General features: G+C 37.1%; 2 protein-coding genes and 1 long non-coding RNA gene across 6 annotated transcripts in view; 1 reads left to right on the top strand and 2 right to left on the bottom strand.

Moving 5' to 3' along the window:
- LOC129745460 (matrix metalloproteinase-2-like) overlaps positions 1 to 20,900 on the bottom strand; it is a 247,357-nt gene that overhangs the window by 166,441 nt on the left and 60,016 nt on the right. The window lies entirely within an intron of this gene.
- LOC129745458 (aprataxin-like protein) lies at positions 6,298 to 7,182 on the top strand. Its single transcript, XM_055738560.1, has 3 exons — positions 6,298 to 6,590; positions 6,659 to 6,893; positions 6,959 to 7,182. Exons 1-3 carry the CDS (start codon positions 6,432 to 6,434, stop codon positions 7,123 to 7,125), a joined length of 561 nt encoding a protein of 186 aa, XP_055594535.1. The 5' UTR covers positions 6,298 to 6,431; the 3' UTR covers positions 7,126 to 7,182.
- Positions 16,635 to 17,251, bottom strand: LOC129745461 (uncharacterized). The gene is made up of 3 exons (XR_008737130.1): positions 17,111 to 17,251; positions 16,935 to 17,041; positions 16,635 to 16,877 (listed from the first exon to the last, which is right to left on the bottom strand). It is a non-coding gene; the product is annotated as an uncharacterized LOC129745461 (long non-coding RNA).

Raw genomic sequence — 20,900 nt, 5'->3', positions numbered from 1 at the left:
CTGAATTCTGAATCTGAACTCAGAATTTGAATTATGAATCTGAATTCTGAATTCAAATTCAGAATTAAGATTTCGAGTTAAGAATTTAGAATTCAGAATTCAGAATTCTGAATTCTGGATTCTGAATTCTGAATTCAAAATTTTGAATTTTGAATTCTTAATATTAATTCTGAATCTAAATTCTAAATCTGTATTCTGTATCTGAATTCTGTATCTGAATCTGGAATCTGGATTCTAAATCTGAATCTGAATTCTAATTCTGGATTCTGAATCTGAATTCTGAATCTGATAAAGATGGATAGAAAAATGAAGAGAAAAGAGCAAAAGAACATTTTTGCAAGGAAAACTTATAAACGCACACCATACTTTACCCCGCAACATCAATCATTATAAATTTTCAATTCCGATATTCTTTCTCCAAGAATCTAAATTTTCACCGATATGCTGAAAATAAATTTACAAAAATCTGAATTCTGAATCTTAATTCTGAATTTGAATTCTGAATCTGAATCTAAATTCTGAATCTGAATTCCGAATCTCAATTCTGAATCTGAATTCTGAATCTGAATTCTGAATCTGAATTCTGAATCTGAATTCTGAATCTGAATTCTGAATCTGAATTCTGAATCTGAATTCTGAATCTGAATTCTGAATCTGAATTCTGAATCTGAATTCTGAATCTGAATTCTGAATCTGAATTCTGAATCTGAATTCTGAATCTGAATTCTGAATCTGAATTCTGAATCTGAATTCTGAATCTGAATTCTGAATCTGAATTCTGAATCTGAATTCTGAATCTGAATTCTGAATCTGAATTCTGAATCTGAATTCTGAATCTGAATTCTGAATCTGAATTCTGAATCTGAATTCTGAATCTGAATTCTGAATCTGAATTCTGAATCTGAATTCTGAATCTGAATTCTGAATCTGAATTCTGAATCTGAATTCTGAATCTGAATTCTGAATCTGAATTCTGAATCTGAATTCTGAATCTGAATTCTGAATCTGAATTCTGAATCTGAATTCTGAATCTGAATTCTGAATCTGAATTCTGAATCTGAATTCTGAATCTGAATTCTGAATCTGAATTCTGAATCTGAATTCTGAATCTGAATTCTGAATTCTGAATCTGAATTCTGAATCTGAATTCTGAATCTGAATTCTGAATCTGAATTCTGAATCTGAATTCTGAATCTGAATTCTGAATCTGAATTCTGAATCTGAATTCTGAATCTGAATTCTGAATCTGAATTCTGAATCTGAATTCTGTATCTGAATTCTGAATCTGAATTCTGAATCTGAATTCTGAATCTGAATTCTGAATCTGAATTCTGAATCTGAATTCTGAATCTGAATTCTGAATCTGAATTCTGAATCTGAATTCTGAATCTGAATCTGAATTCTGAATCTGAATTCTGAATCTGAATTCTGAATCTGAATTCTGAATCTGAATTCTGAATCTGAATTCTGAATCTGAATTCTGAATCTGAATTCTGAATCTGAATTCTGAATCTGAATTCTGAATCTGAATTCTGAATCTGAATTCTGAATCTGAATTCTGAATCTGAATTCTGAATCTGAATTCTGAATCTGAATTCTGAATCTGAATTCTGAATCTGAATTCTGAATCTGAATTCTGAATCTGAATTCTGAATCTGAATTCTGAATCTGAATTCTGAATCTGAATTCTGAATCTGAATTCTGAATCTGAATTCTGAATCTGAATTCTGAATCTGAATTCTGAATCTGAATTCTGAATCTGAATTCTGAATCTGAATTCTGAATCTGAATATGAGTTCTGAATCTGAATTTTGAATTCTGAATTCTGAATCCTGAATTCTGATTCCTAAACCTGTATTCTGAATTTGAAAACTGAATCTGAATTCTGCATCTGAAATTGAATCTAAATTATGTATGAGTATGTAGAAATGAAAAAAAAAAACATAAATTCATTCTTCAACACGGGTAAAAAAAACGAGGGTCATAAAATCTTCATATAAATTCCCCCCCAACGCAGTTTTCTGTACGGCTCTGCATTTTGTTGACACCCGGCATGGCTATAGACACTATAATTTCATATATGAAGGAAACGCCCATCCGCCATTTGCTGCATTGAAAAGCAAGAAGTGTAAGATATAAACACTGTTGCCGTATTTGCCCCAGCAGACTGAGAAACTGCCCAGACCACGGTGCGTCTTAGTAATGCCTTTTACATATTTGAGTTTGAGCCACTCTTAGTCAAGCGTCTCGAGTCAATAAATTTTATTTTTTTTTATTTTGATTATCTCCAATTTATAAATGATTGCTGGTGCTGCTGCTTCGAGGCGCCACTAGCAACTTTTTTTATGCCATAATAAGTATGATATGTATTTCGTAAAGAAAACGGTTTCAACTATTTTGTTTTTTTCCCGTTTTTGAAACGGTTGTGTAGAAAAAAAATGCATTCTTTTGAGACTAAAATCATTTTAATTGTGCAGCCCAGTTTCGCAAAAACGTTCTTGACATTTTTAAAACTACACTCACAAATCTACGGACATCAACAGAACTCGTCGAGCTGAGTCGGTAGGTACCTATAAAGGTATGTCTAAGACCCATAATTAATGATCTCTCAAATCGACCGATAACCAAACCTTTCTATTAGAAAGGCAAAAAGAAACAAACGCATGGATGAAAATTCCCGAAAATCCGTTTGTTTTTTTGTTTATAGGCACATATTCACTGAGACACACATGTTGTTTTCATGAATGTTAAACTATTATTATGTATTAGAAAAAAAACTGATGGATGAAAAAAACGACAGGACGAAAGCGCCAAATGTAAACAAATGGAATTATCAGCTGATTAAGTATATATGTTCGGAAACCTACATTTTGAGTAAAGGAAATTTGGTTTTTGAGGAATAAAGAAAACAAAATAAAATTTCTAGCTGGGAGCTCATGGAGCTTTCAAACTTTAAACGCGTTTTGCTCGAAACAGTGATGTTGGGGCATTCGCCATATTCAAAATTCGATACCGAAATCTGTATTATTGTCTTTAACCATACTATCCATTTACATTTCAATTACTGTTTTTACCTCATCACAACTACAATTTTTGAATAATTTGCATAACATGAAATATTCCGTACACCTCATCTACAGTCCATTAGTCAAACCAGTTTTTTTACTGAACATACCGCGCTAAACCAAAAAGCTTCTTCCCTCCAACAACATTTTGCTTCAGCGGCAGTGATAATTATTTACAAACAACACTTCGACAGGTATAAATATACAAACGACGGCTGCCGGCAAAGATCTGAAACTGAACATGGCGGCAAATAGATTGGACATAAACGGCATTTGACACAACTGGACCTAGGACACTCGGCTGCTAATTGAGCAAGGTCACTGCCTCGGGCAAATGCGAAAATAGACCTTATCAATGGATTAAGAGCTCCAGTGGTTTGACAAACATAAACAAATCATGTTAAAATGCCTTTTCCACGATCGATTGGGTGGGATTTCCTTCCTTCCTATTAAAAGTGCAATCTAACCGTTAAAAGTGATAAATGGCAAAAAGGTTGTCGTCAGCTGCCAGATGATATCTGACCGACTCTTTCTGATGTAAACAATCATCATTGCCATTGGTGATTTTTCTGATCCCTAAGCTCCTTCTGAGAAGGTCGCGTTGAATCGGAATCTTTTAGTGGGGCGACACCTTTCTCGGAAACTTTTGATTCAGCTGAAAGATATTTTTCTCACCGTTTTGGGATTCTTCGAGGTCATCGAAGATAAAATAAAGGTAATAATATTTGAGTATTTATATACGATGTTTCAATTTACAAATTAAAAAATCATCGACACAAAAAGATCAACCCAACCTAAGAAAAAAAAATACCCTTTTTCCACTGATCATACTGACTGGGCACTCGATTTCGTTTTCTGCATAATTTTTCCAACAGTACGCAACATCGATTCCAGAGTGCGCATCGATCGATTTGAAGAAATGCTATCCCAATTAGGAAATGCCACCCAACTTAAAAAAACAGGCAATTTCTACGACAAAATCGGGTACAGGTACATTTTTTTCCTACAGAGCATTTTTGTCACATTTTTTCAGGTTCGCCACCTGCAGTCGGTATTGTGAACCAACAAAATCTGACAACAAAAAATTAGACAAAAAATGTTAAAAATTTTTGTTCTAAGTGTCATGTCAGTGAGATCAGTGCTTTTTCTGTGTTTTTTTTTATCCGGAAATTTCCGTTTCGCTGAATCATTTTAAAGAATTCCAACAAAATAACAATCAATCAAAGCTGTGTTTCTCTGTAACACTAAAGCAGGTACGAGAAAAATGTGCAAATCATCACAATTTATGGCTTATTCAGCTTGTGGTCAACAATCACAAAAGTACATTGGATTGGACTGTCATTAGTTAGTGTTTTTTTTATATCTCGAGTGACGTTCTAGATAGATTCCCGAGTGATTCAATTAACTGCAACTTGCAATCATTGACTTCAATGAAATTACTCCCACTTAAAATTGCTAGTCTTCTATAGGTTAATCACATCGTGCCATAAAAATTCTAGTTCAAAGTTGGGAAAAACTTTCCAAACTTTAATATGACGAATAACTGTCCAATCAAATCGGATTCTTAGAGCAAAAAACATTTTGATCATATCTCACCATCTCGACATTCATCAACTGAAGGTCATTAACACTTCCCATAAGCGCCAAAGTAATGGTCTGTCACGACATCTCACACCCGTCGTAGCAAAAAAAAGCTCATTAGCTTGGCGTATTTATTCTGTACCCAGACAAAATCGACGGCTCGAGACTTGAAGTTTGAAGCCATTTGTAATGCAAAAACTGTGAGTAAACATTGCCACTTCACTTTCAAAACATGGGGGAATCCCAAAAGTCAACACCTAACGTATACACACACAAGAACGCAAACGGCAAACATGAGGTCTATTTTTAACTAACGCTCAGAGATGAAAACTGCAAAAAGTTAAAAAAAAAATAACAGACCGGAAAAATCTACGACAAACCTCAAAACGCGGAGCCAATCTCACACGCACATTGGCGAACCAAAGTTAAATACCCAGAAAGAGAAAAAAAATCAAAAACCAAACTCCCGTCAAACCAACCAAAACAAATCAAACTGAAGAGATCCTCCGGCCGAGCGCTTCCGAAAATAGAATCCTATTTCTCATATTTCTGTGATCATCTTCTTGTAAAGGTGATTTATGGGAGCACCGATCTGTTTCTAGACAGAACGACCGATCGGGAATTCGTAGAATTTCTCAAGAAACCTATGCTATCCGAATTACTCACAAGTGTCCGAAGCTCAAATTCTTAAACTCAAGCAAAATTTGAATCAACTCCTGAAGACCAAAATTAACAATCCACATAAAAAAAGAAACGACAGAAAATCAATTTGCTAACTTTTGCTTCGTTCGGTTCCGATTTATTTGAGTCTCCACCGACTGCGATCGTCGCCGTTCAAAAATGGTTAACTCTCGATGAGAGCGGCGGTCAAAAATCATCAACCGCGCCAATGAATGGGTTTCGGAGAACGAATTCATCTATTCATTTGCAGAGCTGTCTGATGGCTGTCAAATAGGAAGTTTGATGAGTAAGGCATCTTCTAATTTTGGGGATCCGGATCGTTTTGCGGACTCCCCATTTTGTCGCTTGGAAACAGTATTGGAGGTGTTTTTAGAAATTGTTTTCGCGGTTACGAATTTTGAATATATTTTTAAGATTATCCAATTTGTAAGAGATATCATTTATATTTGAAGTTAACTTTATTTTGAGTGTACAAAGAATCAACACTTTGCCAAATTCCAAAGCTCCGTTTTAAATTCAAAACGGAGCTTTGGAATTTGGTTCTTTGGAAGTTGACTTTTAATGTAAGTGATATCTCTTATAATTTGGATAATCTTAAAAACAGTAAGTCTTTACAAGTGAGAATTTTGATCCCAATTAAACAAGGCAAATAATCTATCAGTCAACTCAATCACATGATAATATGGTATATTTTTCACTATTTATAAATAAAATTTTATTTACGTCTCCAAAAAATATTTTTTTACAAATGAATCGTCGAACCAGATTAGGAAATAACAATATTTAAGTGGTATACGAAAAAAAAATCGGAAGCATTTTCATTCACTCACATGCGACACTTTTTCGGAGAACAATGAAACAATATCGGTCAAGCATCGTGAAAACAAGATGACTGGCAGCACTGTTTGCACACGCAACAAACGCTTCGAAAAATTTCGAAAACATTTGCAAACGCTTGCCAAACCGGAAAAAGGAAGGATTTCAAATTTTATAATCAAATAGTTGGCCCTGAATTTAAATCCAACGCGTCTTTCATTTCCATTTGAAATTTCTAGCAGTAGAAAACGTGTTCTGTAACCCGGTGAATCTTTAATCTTCATAGCCATGAGAGAGGATCGATCAAACGCCTTGCTGTGGGATCTAGCGTTGCCGTCCAATCATCTGATAAAAAGCGATTTGGCGGTCGTCATGGAGGACAAATTTCCCAAGTTTAAGTTCCACTATTTAGTGCTACCCTGGGAGGATATCGATAATCAGTATCAGGTAAATTTTTAGAAATTTCTTAATTTTTGAAAAAAACAATCAAAATAAAAAAACGTTTCCAAATTTAGCTGCAACTGCGGCACATTCCGCTGCTGGAAGAAATGCGCCGGCTAGCATTGGCTATGGTTAAGCGTGTTGCCTCCAAACAATGTCCGGAAGACCGTTTTCTGATGGGCTTCCACATGAAGCCTACCAAGCGTCGGCTGCATCTGCATTGCTTCTCACAAGATTACGTTTCCGGTTTAATGAAATCGGCCGATCACTGGAACGGATTCATGACCGGCTATTTGATGTCGGTGGATGGTAAGTTTTGTTTTGTTCGTTACGTGTCTTCAGGAAATCATAAATTTTATAAACTAATTTTCTAGATATTATCCGAGAACTGCAAGAAACTGGTTCCGTTGCACGACGATCGGAATCGGTCATTGCTGAACAATTGCGAACTCCACTTAAATGCAATCAATGCAACTTCCAGCCACTTTACATGAGTTTGCTGAAGCAACACCTTCAAACAGAACATCAACGATACGCATAATAGCTTGGATGTTGCATTTCTCATTTAATGGTTTGTTCATAATCTTTCTTCTAACAATTCATAAGTTTAGTTATTTGAAACTGCAATTAACCTCAGATTTGATGAAATTTGAGGAATTTTTAGAATAAGTTTTAATCCAGTTCAGCTCAGCTCACTCTATGTAATGGATGTTTGCAATCTGAGACCAGGTTTGCAGAAGACCAGGTTTGCAATCTGGTTTTCTTTGATCTAGCTAAGTTTTCTTTCTGTACATAAGGCAATCGCGAATAAAGCTGCGAATTTGAATACGTTATAATTATTTCGTGATTAAAAGTTAGGGAAGCGATTTTCTAGTGGCACAAACGTTCAAATTTCTATATTGGTTTAGAGTAATATTGTAGCAAATGTTCTATGCGTAAGCCACCAGGTTGAACTGCATTCAACTGACTGGGTAAGATTTTCACATCCAACTGTGTGGTGCCGCTTCTAAAAACATATGCGCATACCACGGCTTTATTTGGACTAACATGTTTTTCCAAACAACAACAAGCTCGAGCAAATTAAGTGGTGGCTTGTTGCATGTTTCCCAGCTTGCAAGCTACAATTGCTACCAATTTGGAACATAAACAGATCTGCTGCTGCAGCAGGAGAGTGGCACGCACGTGTTTTCGTTGCTCTGTTTAGGTTCTAGTTTGATTCTGCGTTCGCTAAAAAGATCAACGGCCGTATTCCTGCAGAGCGAATTGCCTCTCCTTCTAGTCAGTTTTCGTATCAGCTGGTATGGCTCCGAACAATTCTTATTTGTAGGTTTTTATTCACTTTGTTAGATTTGTTTATGATTTTATTTATTCCTTCAGCTGGTTTATTTTACTCAATTTAGCTCACTGTCATATAAGATCAAATTGGTTTCTGAATTTTGATTCTTCCTCAAGTTTTTAAGACCAAGAGATGTCCTGGATTATTAAAAACTTTTGATGAATGTAGATTTTTTTATAAAAAAAAAAATAAAATAATCATCTTATCCCGGATATTTTCAACCCAAAAGTGACTCAGCCAGGTCGAAGGCATCGTTTATTGTTCGATTCTTGTAGCACTTTTTATGGCTCCCGGTGTCTGACTGGATCTCAATAAGGGTGCCGTCTTTCGATTGTCGGTAACCGTTTGGACTCGAGTAATTAAAGGATGTTGTCCCCGAATCGAGACAACGACTGCAATTTAAATCGGTTCAGTCGCGGTCGCGACTTTATGGCGGAATTCAATGGAAGGCGATGCATATGAAGGTTGGTTTAAGAGGAAGCACATTTGATACCGGGCAGAATTTCAATTAAACGATTCAAGTTTTGAAGAATTCAAGTTATTTAAAAAACCGAGGTAGAAAATGCTTGATATGAAATTTTAATTTGAACAATAATGAAGCTGTAATCTTAACGGAAACCTAAATATGAATGGTTTCTCATAGACAACCTAGTCTGCAGGAAGGAGGAAGTTCACATTTTGCCTCGGTTCTAGATAATAAAGCAAATCTCATCCCATTACCAGAGATAAGACACCAAAGTTCACTTAATGAAACTGGACAGAGCAAAAAAAAAAACAATCTAGTCAAATTGTTTCGAATCGACCCTCTTAGTGTTCCATCTTTTTCTCGCTTTCTCGATCTCTTTGGAGGACCATAAAAATCGCACTCCACTTTGTATGCAAAACGAACCGTCCGGGATACTGGTGGATGGAACACTTATGCTTCTTCTGGTGCCTTTTACGGGGTGTTCCTTAATAAAATGGATAAAATTTCTACCTAAAAATTACATAAATTTGAAAAAAAAAGTCTTCAAACATTTTGTAATAATTTTATGATTTTTTTTAGCGATCAGACCAATTCGAAAATGATTCAATAGCCCACAATAATTTGGGACACCCCGTCCTCGACTCCAGCACCAGTTGGTTTATTTTTCCTCAATTTCACTCCCATTTCTACCCATTTTAAAATTCAGTACCAAAGTTGGACCATTCATTGTCGGATGCAAAGTGCATCGGCACGAGTGCAGTTTACTTTTAATTGTTATTATTGCACAGTTGTTGATGTTTTATTCTGTCTTCAACCGATTCCATTCGGGAAAGGCCCGGACGACGATATCAGCAGCAGATTCACTTATTAATTTAAGCCAGATCGTGCCTGGTCAAGGGACTTGAGGGATACAAATGGATACATATTTTCTCCCACACCGAAAGGCTCTCCCGGAGCCAATTTAAACCGAGCGACGGTTTAGGTTCTTTAAGTCCTCGGTTTTCCCTCTTGTTGGTTAAACAAAATAAGATAAAAAACAACTGGCGCTAGTTGAGTGATGATGAGGCGCCTTTGCCCTAGTGCAGTATGGTGATGAAACTACTGTTCCATTCAAGTCCCTATGGCCAGCGTTAATTGTTTATCCTTCGCAGAAGATCTTACTTGCATAGGAAATCTTTCGTACCGTATTCATTGTCTATTTCTTAAAAGCTAATGAACGTAGATGGTCTTTTACTTAGGCAAGTAAAAATTTCGTCTATATGTGGTGCTATAAAATTTTGGTATGAAACAACTCCAAGTAAAACAAAATTGTCTTTGAAATATTTGTTCGTTTGGATATTTCTTTTACTGAGGCCCTTATAGATATAACTAGTTGTACCTACCAATAACAAGATTTTATAAAGTTACTTGTATTCTAAGGAAATGGGATTGGTTTTCTAGAATGGCTGCTTTTTAACCATTCAATTAATAGTGTTGTTTTCAGACAACATAATTCGCATAATAGTCGAGTTAGGCCGATGACATAGTGAGTGCGATGCGATGCGAATTGGCGGAAAATTTACGGACGCAGCCTATGCGAATTCGAGCGGCGGAACAAATTGACATCTCCTTCACCGCGTTGAGTATGTCAGGTTTAAGCGATTCACATACATTTTCATCAAATGTGGTTCACCGCATTGAATCGCATTCACCGCATCGCATCGCATCGTATTCACTATGTCATCGGCCTTAGATGAAAGTTCCATGGGATCTTACATTAAATTTTCAAAGTACACAACCCACCCCCCCCCCCCCATCCCCCTCCCCCCTCCATAATTTTGGTTCAATTTTATTTGAATAAAAAATTAGGAATGTTATGCTCCGTAGGTTAAGGAATGAATAAAAATTTTAACTAAAATAGAAAGCAAAGTAAATAGTCTTTCCAACGAGATAACAAGTATAGAAAATTTTGCGCAGCTTGATTGACTACTCACATCTACCTTCAATCGTTGAACCTGAAATGTTTCTCTTTTATTTAAACCAATCTCTCAAAAGCTTCTTGAAAGTTTTATTTTGTTCTATCATTTCTCATTATAATCATTTCAAATTCCACGATCGCAGACATGCCTCAGTAGAATTCAGTTCCACATGGCCAATGGTTGCTACTCCGGGATTGACGAAACATTCACAATGTCCAAAACTGATGCTCTCTACACTGACCATCTCTTTCTTTACACATCAATAACGGCGCCGGCCACGTCCTAGTAGTGAATAGAATAGATTCGGAAAAGAGAGAAAGTGATAAAAGTACACCCTAAGCAACCAAAAGTCGCGTTTTTACTTAAAGTTGAAACTCCGAAGTTCACATTTGGCTGAAAAAAAGTTTTACGAGAGCTTCAGGTGACTCTTGTCACGTGAAAGTTACTCAGGAACTTCTATCGCCCTTTGAAAGATTGATTTGTCGATAACGGAAGTTCTAAGGGCTTTTAATGCAACTTCTTTCAAGAAGGTCGATAAAGTTCGCTTTACACTTTCTAACGCACCGTTAAGATACTTCTAGGTGTTTTAGAAAACCTTCATATTCTAAGCGACATGTCAAAAAAGTCTGTCAAATTTTTCGAATCAATCGAATTTTTCTTATCAAATATTCCAATAATTTTTGATGATGAGAATTTTTGTTTTTATTTATTAAATGTACTGGAAGTCCTTTAAGCGAAATAAGGTACAATCTATTGACCAACCCATTCAATCATCTCAAATAATATTAAGTTTAAATACTTATTATTACAGAAGCAATGAACTATGGCTTGATTGGTCGAGAGGCTGGTGAGTTTCATTGCAACCTAGAGAGCAGCGGTTTAATTCTCTAGGCGTAAGTAGCTTTTGTAATTAAAATAATATAATTAAAATCAATGAGATAGACCATGATAGACCGGCAACCTGGGAATCTGTCATCTGGTTTTCAGAGCAATTTGTCAACTGTTCAACTTTTTTGACATTTTCTTAGAAGCTGAGTAGAACTCTCTACAGCTACATAAACGATCAAGGTAAACCTAGGGCAGTCGGACTATGACATCGCCAAGAAATTCAATGCCGACCGGTGCACCGGGTTCGTCTGCGTGAAGGAATACTATCTTATCGGGCCAGTAAGCAACAAAACCGGACTCTGAAGAAGAATGTAGAAGCCAAAGGACGGGCCCGGAAGTTATACAACAAGGTTCTAACGAAGTACGACGGATGCATCCTCATGGACGACGAAACGTACGTGAAGATGGATTTTGGGCGGCTTCCAGGCCAAAAATTTTACAAAGCCACTGGTCGGGGTGATGTCCCCGCCAAGTTCAAACTCGTTTTTGCCGATAAGTTTGCAAGAAAGTCTGGCAAGGTATTTGCAGCTGCGGACGAAAACCTCCGGTTTTTATGAACAACAAAACCGTGGACTCCGAAATGTACAAGGAGTGCCTGAAAAACGTTTTTTCCGTACAATAGATCTCACAAAGGACCCTTAAAGTTTTTGCCAGATTTGGCAGACTGCTACTACAGCAAAGAGGTACTACAGTGGTATCGAGACAACTGGTGAATTTGGTCGAAAAGGACATACACCTATACCCAACTGCCCTCCATTCCGCTCTATCGAAAAATTTTGGGCAATTGTCAAGCAGAAGATGGAGAAGAATGGTAGGACGACTCGGGATGCAACAGAGATGAAGAGATTGTAGAACAAAATGACCGCTGAAGTCAGCGAATAGGGTGACCAAACTATGATGAGTGGTACTCGACGAAAAGTTCTAAATTTCATCAAAACCACATCGAAATATTTTTTTTATTATTTTTTCTTTAAAGTATTGCACCTGCATTTTGTGTATGAAACATGCCATCAAAATACACTCTTTGAACTGCCATAACTTTTTTGTTTTAAGTCCAATCGGGTTGCAGTATTCAGGTGAAATGTTAGTCTTAATTTAAATTTTAATAAAATCAACATAACTAAGCAACCGATTGGTAAAAAAAAATTGATGAAAACCCAGTTTTTATGCTTCTTCAGAACACAATATCTCAGAATCCGTTTCACACTTGAGATTTTGTGGAACCCTTTTCCGTTGTTAGATTCAGCTCAAATTTAGCATATAGCCTTGTGACCTTTTAAACCATCCAAGTCTTTTTTTTTTGCAAGTGTTTTGATTTTAAAGTAGATATTTATTAAGACGAATTGGATAAATTAAATAAAAAATATCCTAAATTGTGATTTTTATTAAGGATTAAACCGTGAATAGCGCTTCACACGATGATACAAACAACATGCTTCGTTCAGCAAAGTTTAAGTGCACATAAATCCGCATCTTTTGATGGCATTGGTATCAAAAATATTTTACGCAAGGTACACCTTTTGGTCACTTAAAAATAGCTTGCTTATTTTCAATTTTGATACGAATTTGGTTCATTTTTAATTTTTTTCGTGTAGAATTTAACTCAAACAAAATTTAAAAAATATATATATATATTTTTTGTAGAGAAATTAATCCAACTGTGTTAGTTGAAATTTCAGGGACTAGTATAACTTTCATACGCCAGGTTGTCTCCTGTAGTAGAATGTTAATACATGGGCCCCGGAGAAGCGCAAGATGTGGGTTCAAGTCCTACCGGGAGACAAGGCGAATTTTTTTCGCATGTTTTTCAACATTAATTTTCATCTTGTCTACCTAGTCCCTGAAATTTCAACTAACACAGTTGGATTCATTTCTCTACAAAAAAAGTTTCGCTGACTGAATGTTTGAGTCAAGACCCATCTCTGGGTCGCAGTTTAAAAAAAAAAATATATATGATTTTTGTGAAAAGTGTTGGACCCATAATTTATTTAAAATAAAATATTTTGAAGGTGGACGTTTTTCAAAGATCGCACTTGCGGAACCTCTAAACATGATTTTTTTTAGTCGGCCCCATACACAAGTTTGTTCTCCACATTCTAATCTACCATTTGGAGGGTGAGCCCCCAGATTCCCAGAAATTATGCAATTTTGGGACACCCTACTGTTCATGCGAATGCAAAATGGAAAAAAAAATCAAAAGTTTAAAAATTCTACAAAGCTTGTGTTTACCTACTCCTATTAATTTTTGCAATTGAAATATTGTTTCTTATTTCTCCCGTTTTCCCCACTCGTTTACGTCAACACCTCATCAGTTGCATAACTAAGAGAATATCATTCAAGCGGAAGGTAAAAATTTCCTGCTTCCAGGTTCTTTCCAAGATAGTATCTACAACAGTGTTCTCCCGAATGACTTCTGCCTTCCTCGCCGCGCTGCTCTGGTGTCCTGCTAATTTTAATTAACTTCGATGTGGGTAAATGCCATGTAGCAATTTTAATCTTCCACGGTTCGTTCCTTCCATTTACGATCAAGCACACGCTGGGAGGCGGCTGTATAGTAGTACTGAAAGATGTCGTACGCTCCATTCATCAACAAGGTACTCTCCCACAATAAAACAGACGTAAACGAGGATGACACCCGGCAACGGAGAAAGATCGAGTCAATCACCTTCTAGACCGACAGATTGTTGAGCAAACAACAATAAGCTCATCAATCGCAAACGGTTTCGGTTGGGCCCAGCCAGCAGCATTTATTCGGGAAGACAGTGTGGGTGGGGAGACGACAAGTTTTATGCTTACATTTATGTGGAGTTAATGTCTCTTTCTTGAAGGTACGAGTTGACTAACAGTAATTTTCACCTTGTCTTCATCGCGATGGATGTCAATAAATGGAGGAAGATTAGCCGACATAAATCTACTAAGCTGTCACCCTTCGACTGACTGGTTGATTTGGTATATTAGCTTGTTGTTGTTTTTTGAAACTCGAACTCGATAAACTTCGGTAGCTAAAATCGAAAGTCACAATATTTTAAGCCGACAGTTATGCGCGGCGGATATGGCTCTAATAAAATTCAGAATTGATTCCTTAACTCAACCAAGAAGACTTGGTTGACCAACAAGAAGCGAGCTGTTTCCTGTGGCGTTTCCATTGAATTGCTAGCTGTCATTCTGAAACCATACTATCTCGGAATAAATTGTGTGCACATTAAAAAGCATGCATAATTAAGCGCGTACATTTCAGCCGGTCGACAGGAAAGCATTGCGTGCTTGGAATATCGCGATTAAGGGTGTGGTTTTCGGATTAAAAATTCGTCGGGGAAAAGAATGGAAGAACGGTGCCCAGAATAGGGACCGCACAAGATTCTTACACGTACCTGTGTGGTATGATTTATTGTTTGAAAAGAAATTTCAAATTTAAAGAATCAGAAGGTAGGTACTAACTCCGCGAAAATTTTCTCATTGGATTTTTTGAAATTCTAAAATTTAAAAACGGTAAATCGGCCCATGTGAACAATGTGGACAGGCATATTCAAAATAATGTCCTGAAGACACTTCTGTTTTTATTCAAACTGGACCATGTGTTATCTTGCCTTGCCTTGGTGCGGTTCCCATTAATTTGATATTTTTTCATTTGAGTTATCTTAAGTATATCTCAAGAAAACTTATATTTCTTGTAGTTATATTGTACTTTTTCTCCTTAAATTGTATCATGGAATTAAGTCATGAACTTATGTAATTAGACAAATTTTGAACAGTGTTGAATCTTACCAGGTTTGTGGATTTTGTCTACAGAAGCCCAATCATGTATATAAAGGGTGATACGGTCAAAATTTGGTCTATATCAACTTGACGTATTTCCTTCAATATTGCATTTAAAAAACCTGAACACCCCTCATTTTGAAGGGCTGTGTGGTGGCGGCTTATAGAATACTACCACTGGGATAGTGGTCCACGTCGTAAAAGGCGACTTATCCAGTACTTCCCATATGCGTTAGTCATTCTTCAAATGCGACTATCACATTGGGAGGGGGGGACCTTGGCTTGGTTGCAAGCCAAGTTTCTTCAGGGAGGATTCACCAATTGAGCTTATTGCTATTAATGCGCATGCACGAGTTGTATTCTCCTAAATTTTGTAAACACCCGTTTCAAGGTGGTTCTGTGCCTGCGGGCCCCAAAGTGGGGGTAGGAGGGTGTATAATAATCCTATCTTAAGCAGAACGTTGTTAAGGTCTGCACTATAGCCAGGCACTGGTGCAAAGGGCCGTATTTTTCCTGGCAACTCGTGGGATTCAGATTATACACATTATTTTAAAATTTTCATCTTGTATGGGATACCCCGCTTCATGCGTCGATATGAAGGTGCAGAGGTTCTTGTGTGTGATGGAAATATGTGTGGAATTCTTTGATAGAAATGCTTTCTATTAAGGTTGCACAGATAAATCTGCAGCACAAAAGAACCGCTACACTGAACTTATGTCGTTTAATCCTTAATGGAACTGCATCAATCGCCTTGGTCCAAGAACCCCATTTCCGAAATGGAACTTTTTACTTAGGGAATTTGCTCAAACCAAACTTTACTGTGTTCAGTGTGATTGGAATGACTAATGCCCGAATAATGCCTCGTGCATGTATATTGATAAACAATTCTTTAAATGCAACACTTATACCCAATCTAACAACAAGAGATATTTGCGTCGTTCAGGTTTCGCTGCTTGATAGAAAATACGTCTACTGTTCAGCATACTCATTATATGAACCATCATCCCCTACGGATGATTTAAAAAATGTCATTTCATTTTGTGAATCACAAAATATACCTCTTGTAATTGGCTGTGATGCCAATGCCCATCATTTTGTATGGGGTAGCTCAGATATCAATCTGAGAGCCTTAAATTTAATGGAATATTTAAGCAGCACTGATTTAGAAATTCTAAATGTAGGAAATAAACCAACTTTTGTTAGGTGTGACAGAGAAGAGGTGATTGACATCACACTTTGTTCTAGAACAATTTCTCAGGAAATTTCAAATTGGCATGTGCCTAACGAAGAATCGATTTCTGACCACACACTTAAATTTTTCTCCTGTGGTCGGGACGATTTAGTCCTGTATTTTCAACAGCTGAAATTACAGGACGATTTCAGGACAGAAAAACAGCTCAGGAAAACAACTGTCAAATTCACCTGTAGGTTCCAAACGGGTTTCTCCTGTGATGTACAGGTTTGTTATGAAAAACTTCCGAGTTGTCGAGACGGATTCTTCCCGAGAATTGTAGGAAGTTCCGAAATCGTTTAGCAGTATCCCCTTTTTAATTATTCAAAAAAATTTCATCGTTGTTCTGTTTGGAGAAAAAGATTTCGTTTCCAAACATGAATTATTTATTTTAAAATATGTGTTGTCATTTCATACAGAACACACATATCACTTGAAATCACTTGAATTTTAGTGGAGCCATTTGATTGATGGTAGCAGCCTCCTTAATTGGTGAATATCTGGGCTGGCATATTTGTTCCTGCTGTTTAGCCGGGAGGTGTTGAAGCTTCCTTGCACACTGCTGCGTTTTTCCGTTCTTTCTGTTTCCATGTCAGAAAAAATCACCCCTTTGCAACGCCTCGCAGTCGAAATCGCTGACGAACGCCGGAAATTTAGCCTAAATAAAAAATAAAAATTAAAAGCAAAATTTGTCTATATTTCACTAAATACTTACGAGATGCTTCCGATCGGCAATTTCATCGGCTTAATCGGCGGGAATAATCTCTTCAACGAAGCAAGTCGGCAAGGTGGGTGAATCCGATCTGCAGGGTCAAGATTATGCTGTCGAGAAAAAGCAAAAGAAAATTGATTTCATCGACACATTACGCTACCGATGAAAATATTAGTCACCTCACTGCTTGAATTACCGCTTCCGATCCCTCCTCTGGTTGTTTTTTGTGTCCGGAAATGCTCGCGTTGTTCTTTCCGGCCAATTTAAATTTTGGAGCTTTTTTGACGACACGATTCTGCACGATCACCGAAGAAAAAATATCAACAACAAACAGTAACCGAAATAATTACAGATAATGAAAAAAGCGCGAAAAGCTGGAAAAGAGAAAAAAATATCTTGTTGCTTTTTTTTTACAGGATAGAAAGAGGAAGAAAATTTGACAAAAAATGTGTCTACCGTGATTCAGGAGAACACCTGTCCTGAATTCACGGGGTTAGTTCGAGTTCCTGTACACTCGTAGAAATGTCACCCTTGATTTCAGAAGGAATGGAGTGTCATGAGATTCGGGTGAGATTTCGTTCGAATTTCGTATAAATTGAGCAATTTCCCTGTGATTCGAGAAGTCATTATCCCGAGGGGAATAAATGCAATCTTAGTGTGCACAGGTTTATCTATTTTGAACACTCAGGTGAGTTTTTAGATACAATTACATTCAGAAACCCAAGAATAACTAATTGGGGCCTATATTTAGAGCATATTGCTATTAAATTTCATGGATATACACCTGAAATTACTACTCCTTCTGAGTTGGATGAAGTAGTTGCAAAAACCACCGAAATTATTTTAAATTCTTATGAAGAAGCGTGTCCCTTACGAACGTTGAAATTCAACAAAAACAGTACACCATGGTGGAACTCAAATCTCAGTAAATTACGAAAAAACTGCAGACGCTCTTGGAACCGAAGGCGCACGGAAGGTTTTGATGCTTTCAAGTTGGCTCGCAGAGCTTACCGGAAAGCAACAAGAGCTGCCGAACGCTCAAGTTGGCAGAGCTACTGCACAAACATTTCAAGCTTGCACGAAGCAAGTAGGTTAAATAAAGTCTTAGCCAAATCAAAAGATTATCAGGTTTCATACCTTAAAACCCCTAGTGGTGATTATACATCAAACGACGAAGAAACATTAAGTTGTCTATTCAATACTCGCTTTCCAGGATGTGTTGATCAAGATTCATCGATAGAGCCTGAGTTTTTTTCTGGAAGTCTAGATTCCTTGCATTTTGCTCGGAAAATAGTTACTACAGAATCGATCAAATGGGCAATCGATGGTTTTGCTCAATACAAATCTCCTGGAAGTAACGGTTTATTTCCAGTTTTGCTTCGATCATTTCAAACACATATTAAGAAAAATAATGATAAGCAGTTTTGCTCATGGATATATTCCTAAGCTTTGGCGGCAGATAGCCGTGGAATTCATCCCTAAAGGGGGACGATCATCATACGACGAAGCCAAAAGCTTTCGTCCTTTTAGTCTAAGTTCATTTCTATTAAAAGCACTTGAACGTTTAATTGATCATCATATCAGGCAAGAATGCCTTGTCCAACATCCGCTTAATGCGACACAACATGCATACCAAACAGGAAAATCAACATTGACTCTTCTGCACGATTGTATCCCATTTACCCGAAAACCATTGCCCAGAATGAATTTTTCCCAGAATGACAAATACCCGAAATCAAACCCCAGAATGAACCATTTCCCAGAAAAAAATTCCCCAGAATGCACCATTTACCAGAAATTTTTTTCCCAGAATGGACCATTTCCCAGAATTTTTTTCCCCAGAATGGAACATTTCCCAGAATGGCACAAATCCCAGATTTTTACCTCTTGTGTTTTTATTTGTTTTTTTTTCTAATGAATTCTTGTAAATTTCATATGATTCGAAATTCATTTTTTCAAAATGATTTTTTTTAAATGAAACTACAACTTTGAAATTTTCCAACTAAATTTATTTTAGAACCAATATTGTGCTTTGTTTATGGTTTATGGAACTTTAATTGATTCAATGCTTACCATGGTCCTTTAAAAAACCGTTTTGGTATCCGACTCCTCACGCTGCGCGTTCGAACTTGAAAGACGTTTTGTCCTTCACGCTCTCGCGTGGCGGACGGGGCTAAGGGATTACCCCTAGCTTTCACGCAGACCTAGGAAGCCCCGGCAGACCTAGACCAATGTAATGGGGCCGCCGCTTCCGACGGCGGGTCGGCGGCCACCTCGGATTTGGGAGCTTCGGCGGCTTTGTGCCGCCTCAGCCCCTTCATCCTCGTTGGTTGCGGCTTTGCCGCAAAAGAATTAAGTTATGAAACCCCATTTTTTTGTAACAATTCCTTTTTTTCATTAATTTCTAGTAGGGATAAATGTTTTCAATTTTCTGGGAAGTGGTTCTTCTGGCCAAATAATTTCTGGTAAATGGTTCATTCTGGTGAAAAAATTTCTGGTAAATGGTTCATTCTGGCGAAAATTTTTCTGGGGAATGGTTCGTCTGGGGAAAAAAAATTCTGGGGAATGGTTCTTTCTGGCGATTGGAATTCTGGGGATTTTTCATTCTGGGCAATGGTTTTCGGGTAAATGGAGTACAACCACATTGACTCTTCTGCACAACGTAGTACATAATATTGAAAATAGTTTTTCACAGAAAGAATCATGTCTAGGAGCGTTTCTAGACATAGAAGGAGCATTTGATAATGTCTCGTTTACATCAATAATGGATGCGGCACTACTTCATGGAGTGCCTAGTGTTATAACTAACTGGATTAGCGCAATGCTAAGTAACAGGAATCTTCATTCGTCTTTAAGACAGGCTTCAATAACAAAAGTTAGCACACGTGGTTGCCCACAGGGAGGTGTACTATCACCTCTTTTGTGGAACCTAGTTGCAGACGGCTTGTTGAGAAAACTCAATGACCGTGGAATACCAACCTATGGATTCGCAGATGATTATCTTCTGCTGGTAAGAGGTTTGCATAAGCACATTATTTGATATAATGCAACAAGCTCTGCGCTCTGTTGAACGATGCACAGTGGTCCAAAAGGGCCTGAAATGGAACTTTTTTCCTGGTGACTTTGTCTTTCATTTCAGCTATTAGATGTCTTTAGAACATTTACTAGTTAGATTGTTTCTCATAAGGGACCGTCCATAAATGATGTCACGCAAAATTTGGAAAATTTTAACCCCCCCTCCCCCCTCTGTCACATATTGTCACAACTTACGTAACCCCCCTTTTTGTATTACGTCACGTTTTCCTACCACCCCCCCCCCCCCCCTGGAAACACTTTAGAAGTTTGATTAAAAATGTTGCTTTTTTAAATTCATCAGTTTTAATTAAAAAAAATGGAAAGTAAAGGTTAACAACTTTTAACAAGTCTTCAATCATTGCTTAAAACACATTTCAATCATGACGCCAAGGATTATGTTCATAACTTTCCATATCAATGATCGGGAAAGTCGAGGCAGTAGCTGCAGCATCAGCGACGATGCACAGTGCGGCGTCCCATAGACAAAAATCAAAAATTCGAAATTTTTATTTCACCAAATCAAGTAGGCGGTGCTTTTCATATATGTTTGAAGTATGCTGCATGTGTATAAGTAATCACGTAGGAGCACTTATATGCCTGTTTCAGGCTTATATTGTCAGATAGTTTCAACGCAACTCGTACACAGTATTTTTTTCAGAAAAAATACTCAATTTTACTAATTTTTCTCTAATCTGTTGGTGACATTTATTGTGTTAACCACAATGGAAACTCAAGAAGCAAGTAAGTAGAAGACATTTAAGGGTCTTATCTCTGTGATTTATTTCCATATATACAAATATTGAGGTGTTATCGATAAGCGTACTTTATATTACAAGAAAATGGACATTCTAACTTCAATTGGACATTATAAAAATATATATCAAAATACCTCTC

This window comes from Uranotaenia lowii, chromosome 2 (assembly GCF_029784155.1).
Source record: "Uranotaenia lowii strain MFRU-FL chromosome 2, ASM2978415v1, whole genome shotgun sequence".
Lineage (NCBI taxonomy): Eukaryota > Metazoa > Arthropoda > Insecta > Diptera > Culicidae > Uranotaenia > Uranotaenia lowii.
This window is presented reverse-complemented; position numbering and strand designations above follow the sequence as displayed.